Source organism: Capsicum annuum, chromosome 6 (genome assembly GCF_002878395.1).
Source record: "Capsicum annuum cultivar UCD-10X-F1 chromosome 6, UCD10Xv1.1, whole genome shotgun sequence".
Taxonomy (NCBI): Eukaryota; Viridiplantae; Streptophyta; class Magnoliopsida; order Solanales; family Solanaceae; genus Capsicum; species Capsicum annuum.
Window position 1 is genome coordinate 101,627,170 of NC_061116.1, and position 24,403 is coordinate 101,651,572.

Consider the following 24,403-nt stretch of genomic DNA (forward strand, 5'->3'; position numbering starts at 1 on the left):
ATACTTATCACAATTTAATACAATAATACTTCTCATAATTCACTACCCAAAATATGAATCGTAAATTAATATCATAAATCATAGATAAAAAAATTAAAAAATTTAATTCTCCAACTTTATGCCCTCGGACCATGACCATATGAAAAGAAAAAAACAAAAAAAAAGCAGAGGAGTAATTTGACGGAAAACCTGGCAGCAGATAAAGTGCCCCAAATTAACTAAGCGCTTGCCAGCTAATGATCCTCATAAAACTACGCTCGATGTCTCTTGTACATACACAACAGAACACATTCATACCACAAAGCATACAGCTTGCTAATTATATTCTTGCCCTTTGTGAATTCCGCATCTTTCCATTTCTCTCTCCCTCTCCCTCCCTCAGCCGGATAGATTACAACGATTTTTCAGTCCTTTTTTACAATGTTGAAATGTAGTAGGGACGAGGACTTACAAATTCAGATTTAGCTCAGTTGAACGTAAGAAGTGACGTGCATTTGCACCCCCCCCCCCCCCCCCTTTTTTTTTCTGCTGTAACCCATGAATCAATAGCATCCACTTGAAAAATCTCCATCGCACACCCATCGATGTCGGCGATCTACAGTCCATCTCGGAGCCCAGCTAGCTCCAGGTTGCCTTTGGGCGGAGGCGGCGGTGGCGCATCCAGATTGAGATCTTCTTCGCTTAAGAAACCACCTGAGCCACTTCGCAGAGCTGTCGCTGATTGTCTATCTTCTTCCTCCTCCTCCTCTTCTTCTTCTTCTTCTTCTTCTTCTTGTTCTTCTTCTTGTTCTTCTTCTCCTGCTCACCATGGAATTTCCTCTGCCACTGCCTCCGAAGCTTCAAGAACTCTTCGGGTTAGACTTGGATCCTCTTCTATCTCATTTGAATGTAGGTTTACTACAGTAGTTTCTCCGAGATTTTCATTCCTAGTTTGTGATAAGATTGCAGGTTTTGTACCTACATTTTTATTTAACCTTGATTTTCCCCTTTTTTACATTTCCTGAAGTATATTGCCTTGAATTAAGTCTTAATCTAGGAAATTGGGTAGGGAATGTGTAGGGTTTTTGGATGTATGATGTTGTTAAGTGTAATATAGTAGTTTATTTAGCATGTTTCGTAAGATATGGGATTCAGATGCTGTCTTTATGGGTATTCGGTAATATAGTAGTTTATTTAGCATGTTTCGTAAGATATGGGATTCAGATGCTGTCTTTGTGGGTATTCGGGGAAGGAGACAAGCATTACAAGAGCATATAAGCTGCAAAGATGCCAAGAGAAAGTGTGGGGTTCTGATGCTTGCTTGATTTTGAAAAGCTTTAACTATCTTGGTTTGTACCTTGGCAAATTTGTCTGATAATCCTGTAAGCAATGAAACACTACCCAGCTTATTGGATTAACAAATACATAAAGATAATTAGATTCCAGACTGATATAGGAACTCGTTCCTTAAAGGTCAAGTGTCTAAATGGTTCCTAAAATACTGGCTTCTTGAAAATTGAAATGCATCTTTTTTTATTACATCCTCAATTGAAAACTTCACAATTACCCTAAAACATAGGTGCTGTCATGTTTAGACATTCCTATGAGCCTATATGGTGAGAAGTTTTTTCTTTCTAAATTTTGAGGCTAATATATATGCCAAATCCAAGTTCTCACACGCTATTTATGTTTCCGTGTTGTCCTTCAATTTAGTAACAGAATGAATGAGACTAAAACTAGTTAAAAGGAAGTGCTAAATTTTTACAAGCAAACTTAAACATTGTGAGCTTTAATGGTAGAATGAATAATAGTTGAATGATCACATATGCCGTTACTCTTGCCGGAAACCTTAAACAAGAAAAGAAAATAACTTGCCCCAGTTGTGGAATTTTCTTTGTTTGATAGGAGCTGGAAGTCCTACGTCGTTTATGGGATGAGTACATGGACTCCTTATATGGTTTGAAACAATCTTCTCCTCATTAGCAGCTTTTAGGGTTGAGTTAGGCCAAGTTCCATTTCTTTAACAAGAGTGATTTAAAATTGAAATTTTAATGGTTATTGGATTTTGGTGTGCCAACTCTTTTAGCATAATTAAATTGGTAACACTCACACTTGTTTGACATTTGTCCTATATTATGATAATCATGTAGTGTAAATTCATTGAAATCCTTTGAACCATCGCATAATGTTTCTAAAATTACAAATGAGATGAGAAATTGCATTCATTCTACTAGCTTATATTCTTACAGGAATATTTGGCAGCATATCCAACAACTGACTTGGCTTATGGTGTTATTTTGGATCATACACTAGCAGAGCGCGAGCGCAGGTATACCATACTTTGTTGATAGAGGCAATAGTATCCTAACATGCCTATATAATTCAAAGCAGCATACTTATGTGTCTGTCTCATGCGTTATAACTACACTGAGTATTTTTCTGTGCTGAATTACAAGTTTTAGTTAAAAGACATTTTCTTTTTTTGATAACCCTAAAGCCATTCTTTTGATTTTAAAGTTATAAAGGATCATTAATTCTTGTCATATTGCTATAATACAATTGTTCAAATAAGTGGGTAATGCTCCCCGGCACTAGCTTCAAGGTAATGCCTTAGAGTTACTTTGAATCAGCTTTCTGACTCTGGTGGTCATTCTGATCACTGTAAAACTCTTCTCTCCCTTTTTTTTTGTCTCCCTTCCCTCTCTTCTTTCTAAGTTTTTTAAATGGAAAAATTGCATGTTTTTCACTGTAAGTTTTAAGTCCTACGATATGGTGAGCAGTGATTGGGTAAGAGGGGAGTGTGATGCGGAAAAAACAACAAGGTTCTGCATGACGCATTACACGAAGCGTGAAGCGACGCGAACACATCATTGAAGTGAAGAAGAAGTCGCTGTAGTGGTAGTTGCATAGTGAAGAAGAAGTCGCAACGGTGGACTTCAAAGTTAAACTTAAATAATTGCAGCAGTGGTAGTCACCGCAATAGACTCTTTTTTTAAAATTTAAAATTGACTCTAAATATACAATCAACAAAACGTGACTCTTTATTTAATTTAAAATAAGAAAACCAACATGATGCGCTCGCATCAGCTACACATATCGAGGGGGCTCACATCGTTTTGCATCATTGCATTATGCGACGATGTGAGCGCATTCCTGGACAATGATTGTGAGATCCACCAACTCGACAAATTTATGGTTCGAGCGGATCGAAAGACGTACTCGTCACAAGAGTTTCTTTAGACAGGGAGGGAAACATTGGAATGGATAGTTCAAAACTTGAAAGAAGCTTCATAAGCATGTGGAGTCACTGTGAGATAATGGAAGAGGGGAGAGAGTTTCTTTGGAACTTTCTATGCCTAAACTTTAACAGGTTTGGTTGATATATTAGTATCATAAACATCTGTGGGTGTAAGATTCAAAAAAAATAAAAATTTGTGGGTGTAGGATGGTTGTTCTAATTATTTTGGAAGTAGCTGTAAATGTTGGGTGGAATTTTTCGGACGACAAAATGTGTAGATTTATCCACAACTACATAGATCATTCTATCACTACTTGACCCAAAATTTGCCGAGGAACTTCTGTATGCAGAAGGAGTGAGGAATTTTTAATGGTCAAGTAAATAAGTTGTTGGTGGGGAGCCGTTAAAGAAGGGAGAAGTTATTAGCATTAAAGAAGGGGTCAGCTCTCAATAGAAGGAGACTTCAAATAGATGTTTGCTATGCTCGTTTCGAGATAATAGCCTCAAAGCACCAACTCTGTCTAAGGTCAGACGTTGGACTTGTTCCTTATGGAGGTAGATCCATGGTCTGGATATTTATGATACAGGGTACAACATATATCTCTTGGAATTTGCTATCAAAGACACTACAAAACAAGTTATGAAAAGGAGATGGTTTTGGAAAAACACGCCAATAAGTTGAGTGGTTGTTGCCCATTATTGGAGCTTTGTTCTCTACAAAGTTGCCGAATTCTGTGTGGATTAGGATTGTGGGTGTACTATTGCATCTGTGGTCACTTGATATTTTTCAAGCTATGGGTGACCACTGCGGGGGCTGGGTAGAGATGGAGGAAGAGACAAGACTTCATAATAATCTTAATATGGCTAGGATTGGGTTGAAAGGGGATGGGAACAGGGTACCCAAAGAAGTACCCCAACATCCCCAACCTTATTAGATTCCTCCTTCAAGTACTACTATGTGAAAGAATTTAGTGTTAGAATCCCCTTTTCCAACCACAAAACCCTCGATTTTTGTCTCCAACTAGTCTTTTGAGACAGCCTAAGAAGCTAGTTCTGCTCTTAAAATTTCTTTCTTCTCTTTTCCCATACCATCTAACTCCCCTCCCTCTCCAATTCTTTCTAACTCACCGACCTTATTCATAATCTCCCTAATTTTCACCTCCACCTCAAACACTTCCTTTTTTGGTACTGACAAGATAACTTCGTTGGATGTTAGATAATTGTATTTGTGGATTTATTATATTGCTTATTTGTATGTAAAATCTAACCTCCTTGATGTATTTGTGATATGAAAGTAATTTACAATCAAGGAGGCATTTGTGTATGTTATTGCTTAATACAACAACAACAAACCCCATGTAATCCTACAAATGGGGTTTGTAGAAGGTCAGATTGACGCGATCTTACCCTTACCTTAGGGGATAGAGAGGCTGTTTCGGATTGACCCTCGACAACCATCGTCCTTTATTCGGGTCTTGGGACCGGTGATGTCTATGAGCTCACATAGATGGAGTTATTTTGTTGCTTAATTACATGCTTAAAAGATCATAGGAGTGACAACGTCTCTGATCTTAAAGCTATTCACTTGGAAGTTGCTAGATGTTTTGTTTTGATAAGCGGGGTGTCCTAACCAGCTTGCTCACCTTGACTAATTCCACGGAATACTTGCCACCTTCCACCATCAACAAGTACCAAGTAACTTTGTCCACCAAGGCTAGAACAGATGGAAAAAAATCACCTAGTATTTGTCTCTGTTGTGAATTGAACCCGAGACGTTATGGTGTTCAACCTAACTTCATTAGTAGATTTACATAACTTAAAATGTAAATCTATGTGAAGAGTTTATACCTATAACTATAGGAGATTTACTTATGCAGGAAGGAGGGTGTGGCTTAGAAGTAAGTGGGTTGAGAACCATGAAGTCCCATGTTCAAAACCCAACACCCAACAGAGATAAAACCACTAGGTGATTTCTTTCTTTCTATCCTAACCTTGGTGACCGAGTTACCAGGTACCCGGTGCTAGTCCCTGGTGCTAGTGGGAGCTGACAAGTGTCCCGTGGATTGTCAAGGTGCTCGCAAGATGGCCCGTACACCAGGGTTATCCAAAAAAATGCAAAAAGGAAGAGAAAATTAAGCAATCAGTAAGAACTGTATTATTCATGTTATTGGGACCTGTATATACATGGAAATCATTAGTTTTTGTAGCTTAGTGCAAAAGTATATACTCGATGCTAGTTCACCCTACTTAAACAACATGACAGTTTGCTGATGCTCACCTTTGCTCTTTTAGTGTGGGGAAATGTGTTACAGCTGAAGCTAGGAAGGAAAAGGTTAAAATTTTTATAGTATCTGGAATTTTAGCTTTCTGCAAATGTGAATTGTTCTGTAAGGCATTGTGCTTCTTGAACTACTTTTCTCCCCTCTTGTATTTTTTTTTTCTTTATTGCTTCTTGAATGTTCATGTTTCCTATAATTATTACTTTGGTCTTTGTCCTACTGATGTCATTTTTTCCCTTTTTAATATTGAATCAGCCCAGCTGTTGTAGCAAAATGTGTGGCGCTTTTGAAACGGTATCTTCTAAGGTAGTTTCTTCCTATTGCTTATGTTTTCTTCCTTCCCATTGAGAATTCAAGGTTTGAGATCTTACTAGAGCACTGACATTTGGCTTATTTAGATTGTCATCATTATACATTTTTTGACGCCTTTCTTTTATATCAGTATTTTTTGACAGATTTCTGTCATTAACTTTAAATTCATCTCTCAACTTGACATGAACCTGATATAACTTGCTGCCTTTATCATCTATTGATGTTTAATACTGTAAGATTTTTCCTTCTAAAAAAATACTGTAAGATCTGAGATTGTTTTTGGCTGTTTGTTGTAGAAACCTCGTTAATGTTAAAAAGGACAAGCTTTCATTAGAATTCATTGTGATATTTGTAGAAGGGAAAATGCATAAAACCCCCTAAACTTGTCACCATAACTTACTTTAGCACTTTAACTTTACACTCATTTAAACACCCCTTTAAACTACTTTCATGTGAATTATATTACCCCCTTAATAGCTGACGTGAAAAAAAAAATTAAAGCACATTTTTTTTTTTTAAAAAGGTGCTGATGGGTTCTACTAATTTAGTTATATATAATAAAAAACCACTCTTTTCATCTTCTTCAAACCCACCCCCTTTCCATCTTCTCCGAACCCCCCCCCCCCCCCTCCCCCAACCCCAAACCCCTTTCTTCATCTTCTACAAACTTCCACCCTCTTCCTCCTTCTTCGAATCCTCCCTTTTTTTCCCTTTTCCTTCAAACCCCTATCATAACCTAAAGTAAAAACCTTCATCTTGCTTCAAAAAATCTTTATTATAATTTTTAAATATGCAATTTAAAATAACCATTTTTTTTAAAAGTGCTGTGAGAAGAGAACTTAGAAGTAGCAAAAATTATAGGTTAGAAAATAAGGAGGTAATTAGTGAAAATTAAATCAATGATTAAGGACTAAGAAATATATCAGTGGAGGTTAGAAAAAGAAAGGAAGGGTGGCTGGCGGGCGGTTGTGGCTAGGGTTGCGTTGGGGTGGTTTGAAGATTGTGAAAAGGAGTGGTTCTTTTGAAGAAGAAAGTTGGGGGGGGGGGGGGTAGATGTATATTTTTTTAATCATATAAAATATATATTAGTGAAATTATTTTTTTAAATAATTTTTATATGGCTCCGACGTGGCGCGACATGACAATGACGTGGCGCGAGTGTAATACACGCTCCATTGTGAGAGTGATATTACATTTTGGGGGTGATATTTAATATACTTGAAATTTGTTTAGGAGATATTTAAATGCATGTAAAGTTAAAGTGCTAAAGTAAGTTGTAGCGACAAGTTCAGGTTTTTTTTTAATGCTTTTTCCTTTTGTAGAATGAGTAAGTTGATCTACCATTTACTCGCAAGTAGTTAAAAAGCAATTCCAATGGAGTTGAGCTATTTGAAGTAACCTTAACTCTCAAAGTAAAAATAAGGGGGCAACCCAGTGCACTAAAGCTCCCGCATTGCGCAGGGTTCGGAGAAGGGTCCCACACAAAGGTGTATTGTATGCAGCCTTACCTTGCATTACTTTTGAGTAAAGAAAAAAAATGTTCCCAAGCATGATTCTCAAGGCTTTTCCTTTTCCTACTTCCTAGACAGATAATATCCTTTCTCTGGTGAGGCGCCGATTTTCAAACTACCTAGTAGCTCAGATTTCACCCACTGTGATTTCTGTCAAATGCTTCTTTCCTTTTTCCTCTCTCTTCTCTCTACAGATTTTTTCCATCTTGAATATGGAGGACCATAGATTCTATTTCAACACAGGTTTTAATTCTTTTGATATCAGCAGATAGACAACCAACAACGAGATTTGGCATGAATGGGTAAAAAGAAATCGCAACATGATGAGACGATCAATTCTGAGCACAAAGACTATGGTGTGGATTGTAACATACTGAAGGAGGCATCGAAAGACAAGAAAAACACGATCAGGAGGTGGAAAACTAAGGAGAAACTCAGATTTCTTCTTCATAATGAAATTTAATGCTTATGGTAGGTATATGAGATTGCAACAGAGTGGAAGGATGGATTTTTTAATACCTGAGTTGACATTGAATGCGGGTTGGATAGACATAACTATGAAATAAAGAGGTTTATTGAATGCTCCAATCTTCTACAGGAAACTTGCAGGGACGCCAAAGCAGTAAATGGCAATCAAATGCACTTTGAGAGTCCACAGTCTCCTCTTGTGCTACGCAGTAGATGCATCATCGGGCAATCTGGAGAGAAGTCATAAGAGAAAATCACCTTTTCGGAGACGATTAGCAGCAGGGGTGAAGGATAACGTGCTACCTTTGTTAGTGTATTTGTGTCACATTGTCTCATAATTATGCATATAAATGATGTCCTTGCCAATGTCTTTTTTTTTGACAACCGTGGTGTCTTGACTAGCTTGTGTGCACCTCGACTAATTCCACGGGGCAACAGCCACCTCCCATTAGCACAAGTACCGATAGCTCTGTCCACGCTTTGGACAAATAGGAAGAAATCACCTAGTGTTTTTGCCTTCTTTGGAATTTGGACCATTGTTCTGTGCCTACTTCATTGATCACTAGGCCACACTCGTAGGTGCAATATAGATGATGTCATTGACGGCGTTTTCTTATTTTTGACATGATGTCCTTTACAGTGTTATGTCACTTTTTTTCTTAAAAGACAAAACCAAACAAACCGACAAAAATTGAATGGATGAAGTTTCTACTATGTATGGTTTGATTTGGTTAATGTATTTGAAAAATTGACTTATTTGGTTAAGACTTCTTTTAGGTAAAAAACCAATCCAAATTGAACCATCAACACCCTTGAGGGAGTATAACCAAGGAGTGAATCTGTGAAGATTCTTGGGTTTACATAAAGGCTTCTAATTCTGCGAATTGTGCTAGTTCTAGTTATAATTTACTAGCTGAAGGAGGGTGGAGAACAAATAGGATCACTATGCCTTTCGAGTGTGGGGTGTGGAGGAACATAATGAAGTGATGGGAGCCTTTATACCACATTGGTTTTAAGGTTGGGATGGGAGTAGAGTTAGTTTTTGGGGGCATAAGTGGTGTGGAGGGATGGTGCTTAAGGATGAATTTTCGATTTTTTAAAGGCTATCTTGTCAAAGAGACGAGTTGTTCAGGGAGACACAAGGGGATACATATTTCTGGGATTTGAGGTTCTGCCGAAATTTTTAGGATTGTGAGGTGATTGAACTTCAAAGGCTGCTAACTTTACTTCAAGAGCAATGCGAGCTAGTCAATAGATCCAATGCTATGTGTTGGGAGTTGGGGGTAACAAAGCGTTCTCGGTTAAGTCCTTTTTATGAGAGGCTCTTGGTTAGGGTGAAAGAGAGTTTTCCATACTTGTGTGTTTTGGATTCCTAAGGTGCCAAAGAAGGTGAGTTTCTTCACGTTGCTAGCTATTATAGGAGTGATTTTGACGGTGGAGAATCTTAGAACACTTAAGGTTGTCTGCTTAAGCTGGTGTTTCCTTTGCAAGGATGGAGGGGAGGATGTGGATCATATTCTATTGCATTGTGATTTTAGCCACCAGGTTTGGGGCGGGGGGATATATTCAGATGGTTTGGTGATTCCTTGGTAATGCCAAGATCTGTGAAGGAGTTGATGTTTGGCGGGAAGAGTGGAGCTAGAAGAAGAAGGCACAAGGTGTGGAGTGTTACTCTTGTGCTAATGTGGGTTATTTGGAAAGAGAGGAATAAGAAAGCTTTTGAAGGGGGTGGAGATGAGCTTTGCTCAATTGAGAAGTAGTCTTTGATCCCTTATTTTCTTTTGGTGCACCTATGTAGTTCTTGTTTGTGAGCAGGATTTGGTGTTTTTTTTTTTTTGGAGAGAACCATATTTTTGAGGTGTGCATCGGTCGGTTTGGTTTGATTTATCGTTTTTCGATTTTTAAATATGCTAAACCAATAAGATATTTTTTATCGGTTTATCGGATTTTAATCCTTGACGGTTCGGTTTTCGGTTTAACCGATAAGAAAATACTCATAAAATAAAAATAGTAGTAACTAATTGGCTCGAGCTTTGGGGGCTACCTTCAAGGTTTCAAGTTCGATACCTACTGGGTGCAAACAATTTCTGAGGGCCACTGGACTGAGTGAAACCCTGAATTACCCATGGTGCACTTGCGGGAAACTCCTTACCGAGGGCCTGTGCACCCCCGAGATTAGTCGGCACTCGAAGAGTCTCGGACACCCGGCGCAAGTAAGAGAAATGTTGTTAGAGAAATTAAGAGTTTGTATAATTGAAATAATAGATTTGTTAGAGAAATTAAGAGAAATATATAATAAGTCATATATATATATGTCATATATATATATATATTTCTATTATATAGAAGAGGTGGTTTCGACCACCTCTTGTGAAATTACCAAAAAACCTCTTTAATCCCACTTAATTACATATCATACCCCAATATATAATAATTCTATTATTTCATCATAATGATTTAAGTATTTAATATATTCTATTAATTTATATTAATTAACTATAACTACATATTGAAAATAATTTTTTTTATTTATTTGGCTATTATGTTCAAAACTAATTTGTTACCACAAATCATAATAATTAATAATTTAAAATATTTAAAAGATATATAGAAATTTTATTGACTCTCATTATTTTAGCAATACCACATAAATTGAGATAAAAGAAAAAGTACTACAAATCATAATAATTAACAATTTAAAATATTTAAATTTCTATTATATAGAAGAGGTGGTTTCGACCACCTCTTATGCAATTACCAAAAAACTCCTCTACTCCCACTTAATTGCATACTATACCCCAATATATAATTATTCCATTGTTTTATCATAATGGTTTAAATATTTAATATATTCTATTAATTTATATTAATTAACCATAACTACATATTGGAAGTAAATTTTTTTTATTTATTTATTTGGCTATCATGTTCAAAACTAATTTGTTACCACAAATCACAATAATTAATAACTTAAAATATTTAAAAGACATATAGAAACTTTATTGACTCTCATTATTTTAGCAATGCCACATAAATTGAGATAAAAGAAAAAATACTGCAAATCATTATGATTTACAACATAAAATATTTAAAAGAAATAAAAATTTTAGTTGACTCTCAAAATTGTATCAAAGCCACATAAATTGGGACACGAAGAGTAAATATATTATTTGATAATTACGTAAAAATTATTATAAATCACAATAATTAACAAATTAAAATACTTTTTTAAATTAGATAAAAGTTCTATTCAACTCTCAAAATTTTATCGGTGCAGCATAAATCATGACAAAATAAAACATGATCTTAATTAATTGCAACTAAATATTTAAAGTAAATCAATTTTATTATTTTAATTGACTTTTATATTGAAAAATTAATATTTTCATTTATTTATTTATTTTAGTAAATTTAAATTTTAAAATTATTTTTTTATTATATAGAAATGCTACTATTTAAAATTAACTTTAAGTTTTTAAAGTACAAAATTAATAAATTTAATTTAATAAAATAAATTTCTAATGAATATTTTCTTAGAATTTGTGTTGGGTCAATATGTATCAAGTTAAAAAGAAATAAAGAAAAATATATAGTATAATTTTATTATTGTGAAAGATAAATATAATGCACTATCCAATAATGTTTAATAATATCATATTTTGTATATGCAAATATAGCATCTCGTATTTAATTAATATACTATTCCGGTGAATTATCGATGATTACTATTGTATATGATAAAATTATGTTAATTTTTATATTAATAATGTAATCAATCGCTCTTAATTAATTATTATGAGTCATCTAGGTATTAAGAAAATAAGTAATATTTAATAAAAAATAAAATAGACATAAAATGAGAAATTATATTTAATAAAAAATAAAATAGACATAAAATGAGAAATTAACTCTTAATATTTTAAATTAAATTTTCGTCTTTCGAATGATGATTTTACTATATCACTCCTTATTATAAGTCATTTATGTATTAGAAAAATAAGAATAACAAAATAATATGTCAACATAAAATATTTGATTGACTATCAAAATTATATTAATGCCACATAAATTGGGACGGGACAGAAAAAGATATAAAGCAACATATATTATTTGAAAATGAAATAAAAAGTACTGTAAATAACAATAATTAACAATTTTTTTTAAAAAATTGACTGAGTTCTGCTTCAGTTGCTTCAATCGTAATTTTAATGTACAGTGATGTTTAAAGAGGGTAAAATGGCATAATGAGATTTAAAGAGGATAAAATGTATGTAGTAAAGTGTGAGAAGAATAAAGCATAAGTAAATTTTATTACTATATTTTAAAGAAATTAAAGAAAAGATGTATAAAGATTATTTAAAAGATTTTTACAAACTAATTTAAATATAAATAAAGTAAATTTAGGTACAAAAAACGTGTATCTATCACAAATTTGCTATCAAACACTTCGCACTTTCTTAACATTAGCAAATTTTCTATCAAATATGTGTAGCCATCTTTCTCAACTTTTAACAGCTCCTCAATATTAATTAACATTTCTCTATTTTAAAAATAAAATAAAGAAAAGAAAATCTCAACTCTTCCTTCTCTATTAAAAAACGACACTCTTTTTCTGTGTTAAAAATAATAATTAAACAAAATAATAGCGAATCTAAGGTGTGTATTCTCTTTATCGGGTAAGTTTACATGATTCTTATTAGTTGCGATATTGAAAATCAATAATCTGCTGAATATTTGATTTAAGCTATTTCATCAGATTTATGCCTCTTCTTTCTTTATATTTTGATCGCAAAATTCAACAAGAAGGTTAAAAAAAGGTTTCAATTGTGATCCCCTCAGCTCAATCATACTAATGAAAATATTCTACTGCTTAAACTTTCTACTCCAAGATAAATCCTAAAACTTAAAAATTGCAATCCACATGTTCTACTGTTGGGCCCGTGCTGACACAGGCCTTGCACTTCTAGTATATATATATAAGTAGGTGGAAATTAATAATTTAGTATATTCTTATTGGGTTATCGGTTTACCCAATAACCCAATAAGAAAAAACCGAAACCGAAGCAATTACCTAATAATTTTTTTTTGAAATCATTAAAAAACCGTTAACCCAATAACAATAAACCAATAACATTTTTATTGGTTCGGTTTATTGGTCGGTTCGGGTTTTACACACCCCTACATATTTTGTAGGTTTCTCCTTTTTTGGTGTACCTCTTGTATACGACCTTGTTGGCCTGGTTAGTATCAATGTAATCTATGAAACCGTTTATCTGACGAAATACCAAACATTCCATATTTAGCTAGTAAGGTAGGTCAAAATCATTCAACAACCGCAAATCATTTGCAAAGAACACATCAAACAACATGCGCTAACAGACCATACTACAAAATAGTTAACACACACATATAACACCAATTAGTTAAACTGCAATACCATCACCTACCTCGAACCAAGATTGCACAACTCCTCTATGCTGGAGCTTTTCCCTTCCATGCAATTTTCGCATGCTTGTGGTCTTGAACATGCACATAAATACATAATTAAAGAAATGATCCAACATGTCGGACTTTATAACTCACACCCAACTCGTAAGGTCAAATTCACGATCATTTCCTTCTCGGTCTAGGGCTTTTCCACCGTAATTCACTTAAAACTATCAATTTCATGGATAAATTGGTGAATTTATGGAATTCAAGGGTAAATTACATGTTAATACTCAAAACCCATTAACTTATTCCTTAATTTTTCCCCTTGCACTAGCAATTAACCAAAATGCCCTAAAACCCTCCCCGAACTCCGTGAGTTAATAATTCTAAGGTTTAGTAATTAAATACGAGTTAATGGGGATGAATTCCTTACCTTAACGAGACAAATGAAGAAATTTTGGTGGGTTTCACCATTTCCTTGCCCCAAAACGAGTTTTAGAAAAATTAACTGTTTTGGAAAAATATTTTAATAAATCTGTAGTCTTCACCGCTATACTGGTGCAACTAGTGGTACCGACTGCTGTAGTGGGCGTTGACCGCCGCTATAGCGGGAATTATTCCGCTATCGCGCTCACCGCTATAGCGGCGTCGATGGGGCAGAATGTCTGTCTTCGTCCAAAAATTTCACTTTTTGCAACACACCTTAAACCTGGGACATTCCGAACAATGTCCTTTACGCGAAGATCAATTTCGGGAGTTCTACTTACCCAAATTCGATTCCGTAAATTCCTACTGGTACTCGTCTTAACTAACTAGAAATCAAGACAAATACCACTACTCCGGTCCAAATCATTCCCAGATTTCCCGAGGCCACACCTCGCCCCGAAATCAAAACTAGCCTAACTTGAAATTTGTAACTTCCAATCTGGAAAGAATTTGGACATGAGATTTTAAATGTTGGACTCATACGTAACGACGGAGAGAGTCGTTACAGGAAACTTACTATATAACCTGCACACATTTATCATCAGTGTAGGACACACATTTTGTCGCGACAAGTTTGGGACTAGAAATATGAGATAAAGTGTAGTTTCATCATCAATGGGCTATAATACTCTTCTTTGGATCTCATTCAGCCAATTTTGTATATTGTGATCACTCTCATTGAACTTGTCAAGATGATCAATGAGCAAACTATGAAACTGAATCCATTCCTACTTTTGTCCTCTCATAAAGTGTTAGTGGGGCCAGCTCAAGTAACCTTTCAAAGCCCTTAATCTTCGTTTCGTGCTATAATATCCTAACTTCAGTTGAATTCTATGGTTGTATACATCTCTTACCATGAAGAAACTTAAATCTCTCATGACAACTCTGCTTTTATGTTTGTTGCAGATATAAACCCAGGGAGGAGACATTGGTTCAGATTGACCGATTTTGTGTAAGCATCATTGCTGAATGTGAGATGAGCCCCAACCGAAAATTGGCTCCATGGTCACGTTCTTTAAGCCAACAAAGTAGTGCATCTACCTCATCAAATACTGTATCACATTTGCCTGTTTTGAGTTATGCATCAGGAGCACTTGTGAAGTCCTTAAATTATGTTCGTTCTCTAGTTGCACAATATATCCCAAAGCGATCATTTCAACCAGCGGCTTTTGCTGGAGCACCTACTGCATCAAGACAAGCACTTCCCACACTGTCATCTTTATTGAGCAAATCCTTCAATTCCCAACTTAGCCCTGCAAATGGTAAAGAACTATTGGAGAATAAAGATGTCTCTGTTGTTTCATCTTCAGGCTCACCTATAGCTAAAAAAATTAGTAGAATGGAAGATCATGAATTCACTGCTTTTGATGTTTTCAAGTGGCGTTGGTGCGAAGATCAACAATTGTCACCATGTCTATCCAAAAGGTAGTTAAATTGTTTGCTAGTGGTCCTGTAATATCTGTTTGCTCAGTATGGCATTTATTGATTATGGAAATTTCAACTTTCAGTGACCATCTTTTGAATCCCAAAGATGTGAGTGCTCATAATTTCCTCGAAGTAGGCGCAGCAGCTCTTCTTGTTGGTGACATGGAAGCTAAAATGAAGGGTGAGCCTTGGAAAATCTTTGGGAGTTCAGAGATGCCTTATCTAGATCAACTTTTGCAGCCTTCACTGCTCACGACTGTCACCAATTCTGCGTCTGCTCGTGCCCACCTAAGAGCAATAACAGCTCTAAAACGTTCTAAACCAGGGCCACATCAAATATGGTAAATACAACTGGCACTGCTTCTCGATATCTTTTTTCAATTTTTGCATCTTAACATGCTGCTTGAGGTTGGTTTCTACTATGACAGAAAGCACTCTCAAAATTTTAAAAGAAGTTATAGGAGCTTCATTTTGTCCAGTGAATTTATTTCCACTTGTTTATCTTCGAACTATTTCTTCCACACATTGAATGTGCTTCCGGCAAGCTGATGTGCAAGTCGATTGACTCCGAAATAGTACTTGGATTCTTCCAATAACTAAAAAGTGTAGCATGCCTGACTCTAGCTGGGTTGATTTGTTTCAGCATTGGTGCATAATTTACAGGCTACTATATCTTGAATAGCATAAAGGTTAAAAGGCATGTGGGGGTTCTACTTGAGTATAGAAACATGAATTCATATTCTATATCAGAAGTGTTGAAAAATCCTTCTTGATCTCAGTGATGTACATCTATGAAAAACAGTAATACAATTTCAAGTCATGCAAAGTAATGAATCTGAACCACTGAAACTTAAACTTCTTTAATAATAATTCTTCTTTCCTGGTATATGTGTAAATCAGGGAGGATTCCCCAGTGAGCACTTTCCGTCCCCGTGCAAAGCCTCTTTTTCAGTATCGACACTACAGGTATGTCATGAGTCATTACTTACCAACAAAAGATACGTTTTAATGATAATGTATGTGTTTTGTTATCTCTTGAAACTACTTTCTTCAATGTGAGATCAAGAAATTCTATGCTTTCCTCCCTGGGGCTTAGTTCAAGTGGCAAAGGTTAACGGACTTGTGATTGAGGTTACATATTCGAGCCCTGTACCATGCAAATTAAGCCGGGTATGTAAGTGGAGAAGGATAAAGGTCTCCTAGTTCGAAGTTACGACTGGTCCTGAGTTGGCAAGGGTGGAGGGATGTGCCCATTATCCCTGAGTTTTGAAGGCTGCAGTTGGTCATGGATTGGCCCAAACAGATTTCTTGGATCATAAAAAAAAGAAACTTTTTTGCTTTCAAATTACAGATGTTCTTAAGTTCTTATGCACAGCCTTTGATTCTTCAAATTTTGTGTCTAATCTATCCTATTTAAGTTATGCAGCTGGGTTATTAGAATATTATACTTTCCTCTAGACCCTAGCCCCTTCCCCTCGGTATGTTGGTCCGTGTGCCCCTTTCCATTAATGGAAAGCACTTCTAGCTAGTACCTTGTCTGTTTACCTTCTTTATGGATTTGACAGTAGATCAAGTGTGAGCATCCCTTTTGAGTTGTTGGTGGTCAATTAGCAAAGATAGATAACCTGTTAAGCTGTTCGTATCTCGTCTATCCATTATTTGCTGAATTTCACCTTGCTTCTTCCTTGTCTTACACATGCTCAACTATAGCTGCGTTATATTGGTCCTTTGTCTATCTCGAGAAGTGTCCAATGAGTGTACATGAACTGTACTTTGTCCTAGTTCTTAAAAATACATTATGAATTAGCAAAAATTTAAACAGAGTGTATACTTGTGTACTAGTTACTTTTCAGTATTTTCTGCTCTTTTTTATCGCCCAGAAAAGTTTATATAACCTCCCAAGGGTAGAAGATTTCTAAGCCATAAGATTTAGTCATTGAGATTCTTAAAGTTAAAAAGGGCAGTCCGGTGCACTAAGCTCCCGCTATACGTGGGCTCCAGGGAAGTGCAGGATCCCAAAGGTCTATTGTATGCGCATTTCTGTAAGAGGCTATTTCCATGGCTTGAACCCGTGATCTCCTGGTTACATGGCACCAAATAGGTGATAAATATGATACTGAAAGTAATTTCTACTAAGATTAGATGTTCTCTCTTCAGTGACATTTTTTATCGGTTTGTTGTAGGTTTTCTTTAATGTTTGTGTTCATTAAGTTTTCTCTCTTACTATAATTGTTTTGTTGCTTTCTTTCTAGGTAGGCGTTTATCATTTCACACTATTTCATTTCCTCCTTTTAGTGTCTCCTGATTCATAATACGTTGATGTTATCAGTGAACAACAGCCTCTGCGATTGAATCCGACCGAGGTCTATGAAGTTATTGCTGCAGCCTGCTCTGAAACTTCTGCTCCAAGTACTTATCTGATGACAGTTTCATCTAAACTAAGTAACAACAGTGGAAAGCCATCAATGGACGTGGCTGTCAGCGTACTTGTCAAACTTGTAATTGACATGTACGTGCTTCTTTCCCTGCATTTATAACTTCTACATTAAAACATAACAGGCAAAACGTGAATCTTGTTTATTTTTATATACTATCCCCTAATAGGTAAATTTATAGACCTTTAGTAGTGGAATTCGGCAGCAAGGCAGAATTAAGTCTATCCAAAAAAGTTACTTTCCTTCCCAAACATCCAAGTAATGGCATATGCATAATTTCTTCTGCATGATCAATATCATAAATGCTTGTATGTTATGAGTATCGACATTGGATGCACTCTTCCAGTTTCTTGATTTTGGAATCTCATCATTGAATGAGTACCCAACAGATCTCAATGATTCAATTCCTTGCCATTCATGTTCATGGGCTTTGTGGAACAAGACAAATTTACACTCATACTTGTCTTGTAACAGTAGTCTAATTTCAATATTAGCTTTTTGATTGTGCTAGTGCTGTAGATGTCTGTCCTTTTCCTCTTCTTATTTTACATGACAAGTAAAATGTCTTTGACCTAATATGGGTATCTTTTTATGAATAACTAATATGGATCTTAATTGGCCAGATATGGACCTTATGGGACATGCAGGTGGTAACTGAGTTACGTCTAAGGAAGTACCATTTAGTGTTTAGTGGTGCATTAACATGACATTTCCATGATTAGTGGGTTTTTAGTATCATTTTGGTTATTGTTCTCAAGGTAATCTTTGCTAATTGTGTTTTGTAGGTATGTTTTGGATTCTAAGACTGCTGCTCCTCTCGCTCTGTCCATGCTCGAGGTGTTGCCTTGTTCAAGATGGTCTCTCTTTTATGTTAATGTTCAGGATACTTACTTTTGTGAAAATTAATTGTAGGAAATGATGAATTCTACTCGTTTAGAATCCAAGACTCGGGCCTTTGATTTAATTTTGAATCTTGGAGTTCATGCTCATTTATTGGAACCTCCAACAACAGATGATGCTTCAACAATTGAAGAAGAGTATTGTAAAGAAACTTTTTTGGACAATGAAACTCAATTTTCCTTGGAAGGAAATAAGAAATCAGATTATCTTAAGAAAGCTCGGAATTCCTCAGCCATTGATAACTTTGAGTGTTGGATTTTAGGCATCCTTTACGAGATCCTTCTTCATCTTGTCCAGGTAAATGTGGCTAACAGTCGAGCTATCTGTGTGTGTGGTGTGCATTATTTCTTGATCATCTTCTTGTAATGTTTATTGTTACCGAGCTTTGATTTTGTCCTTTTATTACTTTCTTGCTTTGATTTATTCCAAGCACCTCAATGTGGAAAGATTGTTCCTTTTTTTTGAATGTGGTAACATTACTTCTATATATCCACAGGTACTCTACCACCAAAGGTGTAGTTTCCCTTCAAAAGTATTACAACTTACATCTTGTCGTTTACATCTGTACCCACAAATATTCTAAAACATCAAAAATATCTTCTGTTTGAGCTAATAGATTTTTTTTTTGAACAGGTTAAGAAATACACCAAAAGTGTATTTCAGTAGTAATTACATCAGAGGTGTGTATAGGTGCGAAAAAACCACAAAAATCTATCATCTACGACCCTCCTAACTGTTAAGAAAGTAAGTTATATCCTCCACCTCTTTGGGGAAGGCATGATTACACCAAAAATAAAAGGTTACTAGGCAATTTAACTTCAAACTTTGGAAGGGATGCTCTTGTTTTCAAAACATCTTTGGTTCCTTTCCTTCCAAATTGTCCAGCAGATGCATTGTGGGACAATCTTTCATCTCCCCTTGTAACCTGATATATCTCTCCTTGTAACCTGACATATTTCCTTCTCTGTACCAGCTAGCTAAAGCTTCCGAGCTGTCTCTTGGCATGCCCCAGTTTTGCTCACACCAAAAATAAAAAAGGCCTAAACAATTCATTTTGAAAGACCGTAAACTGTTCTGCATCCCCTTAAAGCTCCTCTTGTTTCTTTCTGTCCAAACTGTCCACCAAATGCAAGCCAGGACAATCTTCCATCTCTTTTCCTTCCTGTTCACATTTCCATCTGTAAAGAATGGATTTTGAGCCTAACTCAACCTCAAAAGCTAGCTCATGAGGGGAAGGTTGCCCAAGTCCATATAAGGAGACCAATTGCCCATCCCTTTTTCGATGTGGGATACTTAACACTCCCCCGCACGCCCAGACCTCATTAACTGCAGCGTGGACAATATAATATGGGGGCCCAACATTGGTGAATAAAGACTTGGGATGGGCCTGGCTCTGATACCATGACGAAGAAATGGACCTTGGGCCTAACTCAACCTCAAAAGCTAGCTCTTGTTGTTTTTCTATATCCGCAGTGACGGGCATCAATGTATCAAATTCTTCCATGACTGCTTGTACTTGTCCCAAGTAAGTAGACATATCAGATTCCTGATTCTTCAAGTTGTTCATTCGAGCTATCACATCATAAAAACGAGTTATGTCATTAGTGTATAAAGCATGAGCTTTTTCCCAAACTAAATAGCACGTCTGTAATGGACGAAACTAAATAGTAGTTTGTATGTAGTTTTCCGATGTGGGATACTTAACAGTTTGTATGTAGTTTCTTACTCTTGTCAACTACATCTCTATTTTTCTTTTTTTCTATACTTCAAAATTTTTGTATTTGCAAATTCATGAGATGTAATCATTCATCTCCCAACTGCAACCTGCAAAACCAAGAAGCCATTTTTTGGCTTTTAACACTTCTCTTACTCTCACTTTCATACGCACAAGAGAAAACCAATCTCTCTCTGTCCTTTGGTTTTTCTTTTCTCAGCTTGACTTCTACGTTTGCTAGGAGAAAAAGATAGCAAATCTGTCACTAAAGTAAATATAATATAACTAAAGGCTGAAAGGATGAACAAAATTACATATATGTTAATTTAACTTCATTGAAGCTCAAAGATGTATCAAATCCTTCAACAGGAAAACAAACCTTTGTATCTATGTTATTGTTGGAGCTTATCTTGTGATTTTCTGTAGAACTGATAAATTTTTACCCCCACCAAAAAAGAATCATTGCCCTAGAAAAGTGATAAAAGTAAGTAATGAAAGCACAAGATACAATAGACAATGACAAAAACAATAAATAGTAATAGAACAGAAACTATAACAAAACAAAAAGATAATTGAGATATTTGGACAATACGATTAAATAAACTTAAATCATTACACAAAAACTTTTCAAAGTTTGACCGAACAGTCATCTACCACTTGTAAACTACAACAAAACAATAAGTTAATCGAGATATGAGAACAATAAGATTAAACTTAACCTTTACCATATGTAAACTACAAAAAAATAATATGATAATCGAGATATGTAAACAATAAAATTAAACCTAACCTTTATAAAAATATTCTTCAAAGTCGATCAATATTCATCTACCACCTATAAATTACAACAAAGCAATACGATAATCAGACACGAGAACAATAAGATCAAACCTAACTTTTCATCTACCACCTGGAAACTACTTCAAAGCAATACGATAGATATTTGAACAATACAACTAAATTATAATGCTTTTTGTAAAAGAGGGGGTTCGGTAGCATGCTTCTCCTCGTCCCAGGAGGACCAACTTTGCAACAAATGCAATGGTTTTCTTGTTTTCTCTAAACAAAAATAGTTGGCAAATATAATCTGAGTACTTGAAGATGTATTATAATCGGAGGAAATGAAAGTTTCAAACTTTCATTGTTCAACAAATAATTGATTCAAAACTATAGTTAGCTGAGATATAATTATAATTAAAAATAAATAGTTTTCAAGTTTATCAAATATATATCTTGATCTCCAACTCTGAAATCTTATGTGCGAATACAACTCACAATTCAATCATTAAATTAACATCTCTCTCTTGTAACTTTCAAGCATCCCTAGATACATACAAAAACTATCAATTTAATAATCAATAAAGAATAAACGAAGTTATCAACCAACACATATAATTAAAGCTAAACATGATACTAATACTAACTTTAATGTATGATATAAACAATGAAGATGGGGAGGGGAACCTATCAACTTGAATCTTATGGTTATACCAGGAGAATATATATTTTGAAAGTTTGGGAGTCTATTGTAGGTGTTATATGTTTAGGAATTCCTTTTTTAAAAAATACGGTCCACAATAGCTAGAAAATTGAAATTTGTTTAGTATTAGAAGTCCATGGAGTTTGCGAGGGGGCGACCCTATTGGAGTTTGCGAGGGCCTTTGGGCTGGTGGTGGTGAACTCGGGCTTCCCGAAGAAGGACGAGCACCTGATCACTTTTCGGAGCGCGATAGCCAGGACCCAGATTGACTTTTTGTTGCTTAGGAAAGGGGATAGGGCGTTGTGTAAGGACTGTAAAGTCATCCCGAGTGAGAATCTCTCGACCCAACATAGGCTTTTGATTATGGATTTGGGTATAAAGAAGAATAGAAAGAGGAGGAGTAAGGAGTGTAGACCGAGAATTAAGTGGGGCGGCTTGACGCCAGTGAATGCGTGGGAGATAGGGGAGAGGTTGGCGGGCAAGGGGGTGTGGGAGTGTAGGGGGGACGTGGATAGTATGTGGGACAGGGCGGCAAGGTGCATCAGGGAGAATGCAAGGGAGGTGTTGGGTGTTTCTAGGGGCCGGGCCGGTCACCATCGGGGGGATTGGTGGTGGAATGAAGAGGTGGAGAAGAAAGTGGAGACCAAGAAAGAGGCGTATGCTAAGTTGGTGGAAAGTAAGGACGAAGAAGAGAAGCGGGTAAATAGGAAAGAGTACAAGCTAGCGAGGAAGGAGGCGAAGTCAGCGGTCACGGCAGCTAAGACGGCCGCTTTTGAGAGCTTGTATGCAGGGTTACAGGGGAAAGGAGGGGAGAAAAAGTTGTTTAGACTCGCTAAGGCTAGGGAGAGGAAGGGTCGTGACCTCGATCAGGTGAGGTGCATTAATGGGGAGGACGGTAGAGTGTTGGTGGAGGACGGCCACATAAAGAAGAGATGGCAGTCGTACTTTCATAGGCTCTTGAATGACGAGGGGGACAGAGCTATTGTGTTAGGGGAACTGGAGCACTTAGAGGAGTGTCGGGATTTTAGCTATTGTAGACGTTTTAAGGTAGAAGAGGTTAGACAGGCAGTCCGCAGGATGCGTAGGGGTAGGGCGACGGGGCCGGATGAGATACCGGTGGAGTTTTGGAAGTTCGTTGGAGAGGCTGGTGTAAGGTGGTTGACTGGATTGTTTAATGAAATTTTCAGGACGGCAAAGATGCCCGAGGCGTGGAGGTGGAGTACTATGATCCCTCTCTATAAGAATAAGGGGGACATTCAGAGTTGTAATAACTATAGGGGGATTAAGTTATTGAGTCACTCTATGAAGATCTGGGAGAGAGTGGTCGAGGTGAGGCTGAGACGGATAGTGTCTATCTCGGAAAACCAGTTCGGATTTATGCCCGGCCGCTCGACGACGGAGGCAATCCACCTGGTACGGAGGTTGGCGGAGCAGTATAGGGAAAGGAAGAAGGATCTGCACATGGTGTTTATCGACCTGGAAAAGGCTTACGACAAAGTCCCCAGGGAGGTGCTTTGGAGATGCTTGGAGGTGAGGGGAGTACCGCAGGCATATATCAGAGTAATTAAGGATATGTATGAGGGAGCGAAAACCCAGGTGAGGACGGCGGGAGGAGACTCAGAGCATTTCACTGTCCGGACAGGATTGCATCAGGGATCTACTCTTAGTCCCTTTTTGTTTGCGTTAGTAATGGATGTGTTGACGCGATGTATTCAAGGGGAGGTGCCGTGGTGTATGCTCTTTGCAGACGATGTAGTTCTGATAGATGAGACTCGAGGGGGTGTAAATGACAAATTAGAGATGTGGAGGCAAACTCTTGAGTCTAAAGGGTTCAGGGTGAGCAGAAGCAAGACAGAGTATGTGGAATGTAAGTTTAATGACGTGAGGCGGGAGAACGAGGTAGTAGTGAAGCTGGAAGCACAGGAGGTATGTAAGAGGGATAAGTTCAAGTATCTCGGGTCCGTGATCCAGAGTAACGGTGAGATTGACGAGGATGTCTCGCACCGTATTGGGGCAGGATGGATGAAGTGGAAACTCGCGTCGGGAGTGCTGTGTGATAAGAAGGTGCCGCCCAAGCTTAAAGGCAAATTCTATAGGGTGGTAATCCGTCCGGCCTTGCTGTATGGAGCGGAGTGTTGGCCAGTTAAGAACTCCCACATCCAAAAAATGAAGGTGGCAGAAATGCGGATGTTGCGCTGGATGTGTGGACTGACTCGAGGGGATAGAGTTCGGAATGAGACTATCCGGGAGAAGGTTGGTGTGACGTCAGTGGAGTGTAAGATGCGGGAAGCACGATTGAGATGGTTCGGACACGTGAAGAGGAGGGGCATGGATGCCCCGGTCCGTAGGTGTGAGAGGCTAGCGTTGGATGGTTTTAGGCGGGGTAGGGGTAGGCCGAAGAAGTACTGGGGTGAGGTGATTAGGCGGGACATGGAACAGTTACAGCTCACCGAGGACATGACCCTAGATAGGAAGGTCTGGAAGACGCGAATTACGGCAGAAGAGTAGGGCCAGATTGGGTTGCTAGTGTAGGGAATTACTTGGTGGGGGTTTTTTTATTTTTTATTTTTTATTCCCGTTATGATTCCGTATCCAGTGTTCCATGCTTATTACGAATCTGTGTGCTTTCCTCTGCTTTCCTCTGTTTTATATTCCTTATGGGTGCCGTATTTATGTTATGTCATCTGCTTCTGTGCTTTACTATGTGTTTGTGTGATATCTTGTGCCTTGAGCCGGGGGTCTTTCG

General features: G+C 36.9%; 1 protein-coding gene across 1 annotated transcript in view; it reads left to right on the forward strand.

Annotated features, from left to right (window-relative positions):
* Positions 1 to 245: 245 nt before the first annotated feature.
* Positions 246 to 24,403, forward strand: part of LOC107873238 — a gene marked incomplete in the record, with an annotated part of 47,114 nt that continues 22,956 nt past the window's right edge. Inside the window, 9 exon segments of the mRNA XM_016719998.2 lie at positions 246 to 854; positions 2,229 to 2,308; positions 5,752 to 5,802; positions 14,610 to 15,128; positions 15,212 to 15,469; positions 16,029 to 16,094; positions 17,458 to 17,637; positions 18,349 to 18,400; positions 18,476 to 18,760. Coding sequence (XP_016575484.1) covers positions 585 to 854; positions 2,229 to 2,308; positions 5,752 to 5,802; positions 14,610 to 15,128; positions 15,212 to 15,469; positions 16,029 to 16,094; positions 17,458 to 17,637; positions 18,349 to 18,400; positions 18,476 to 18,760 — 1,761 coding nt within the window.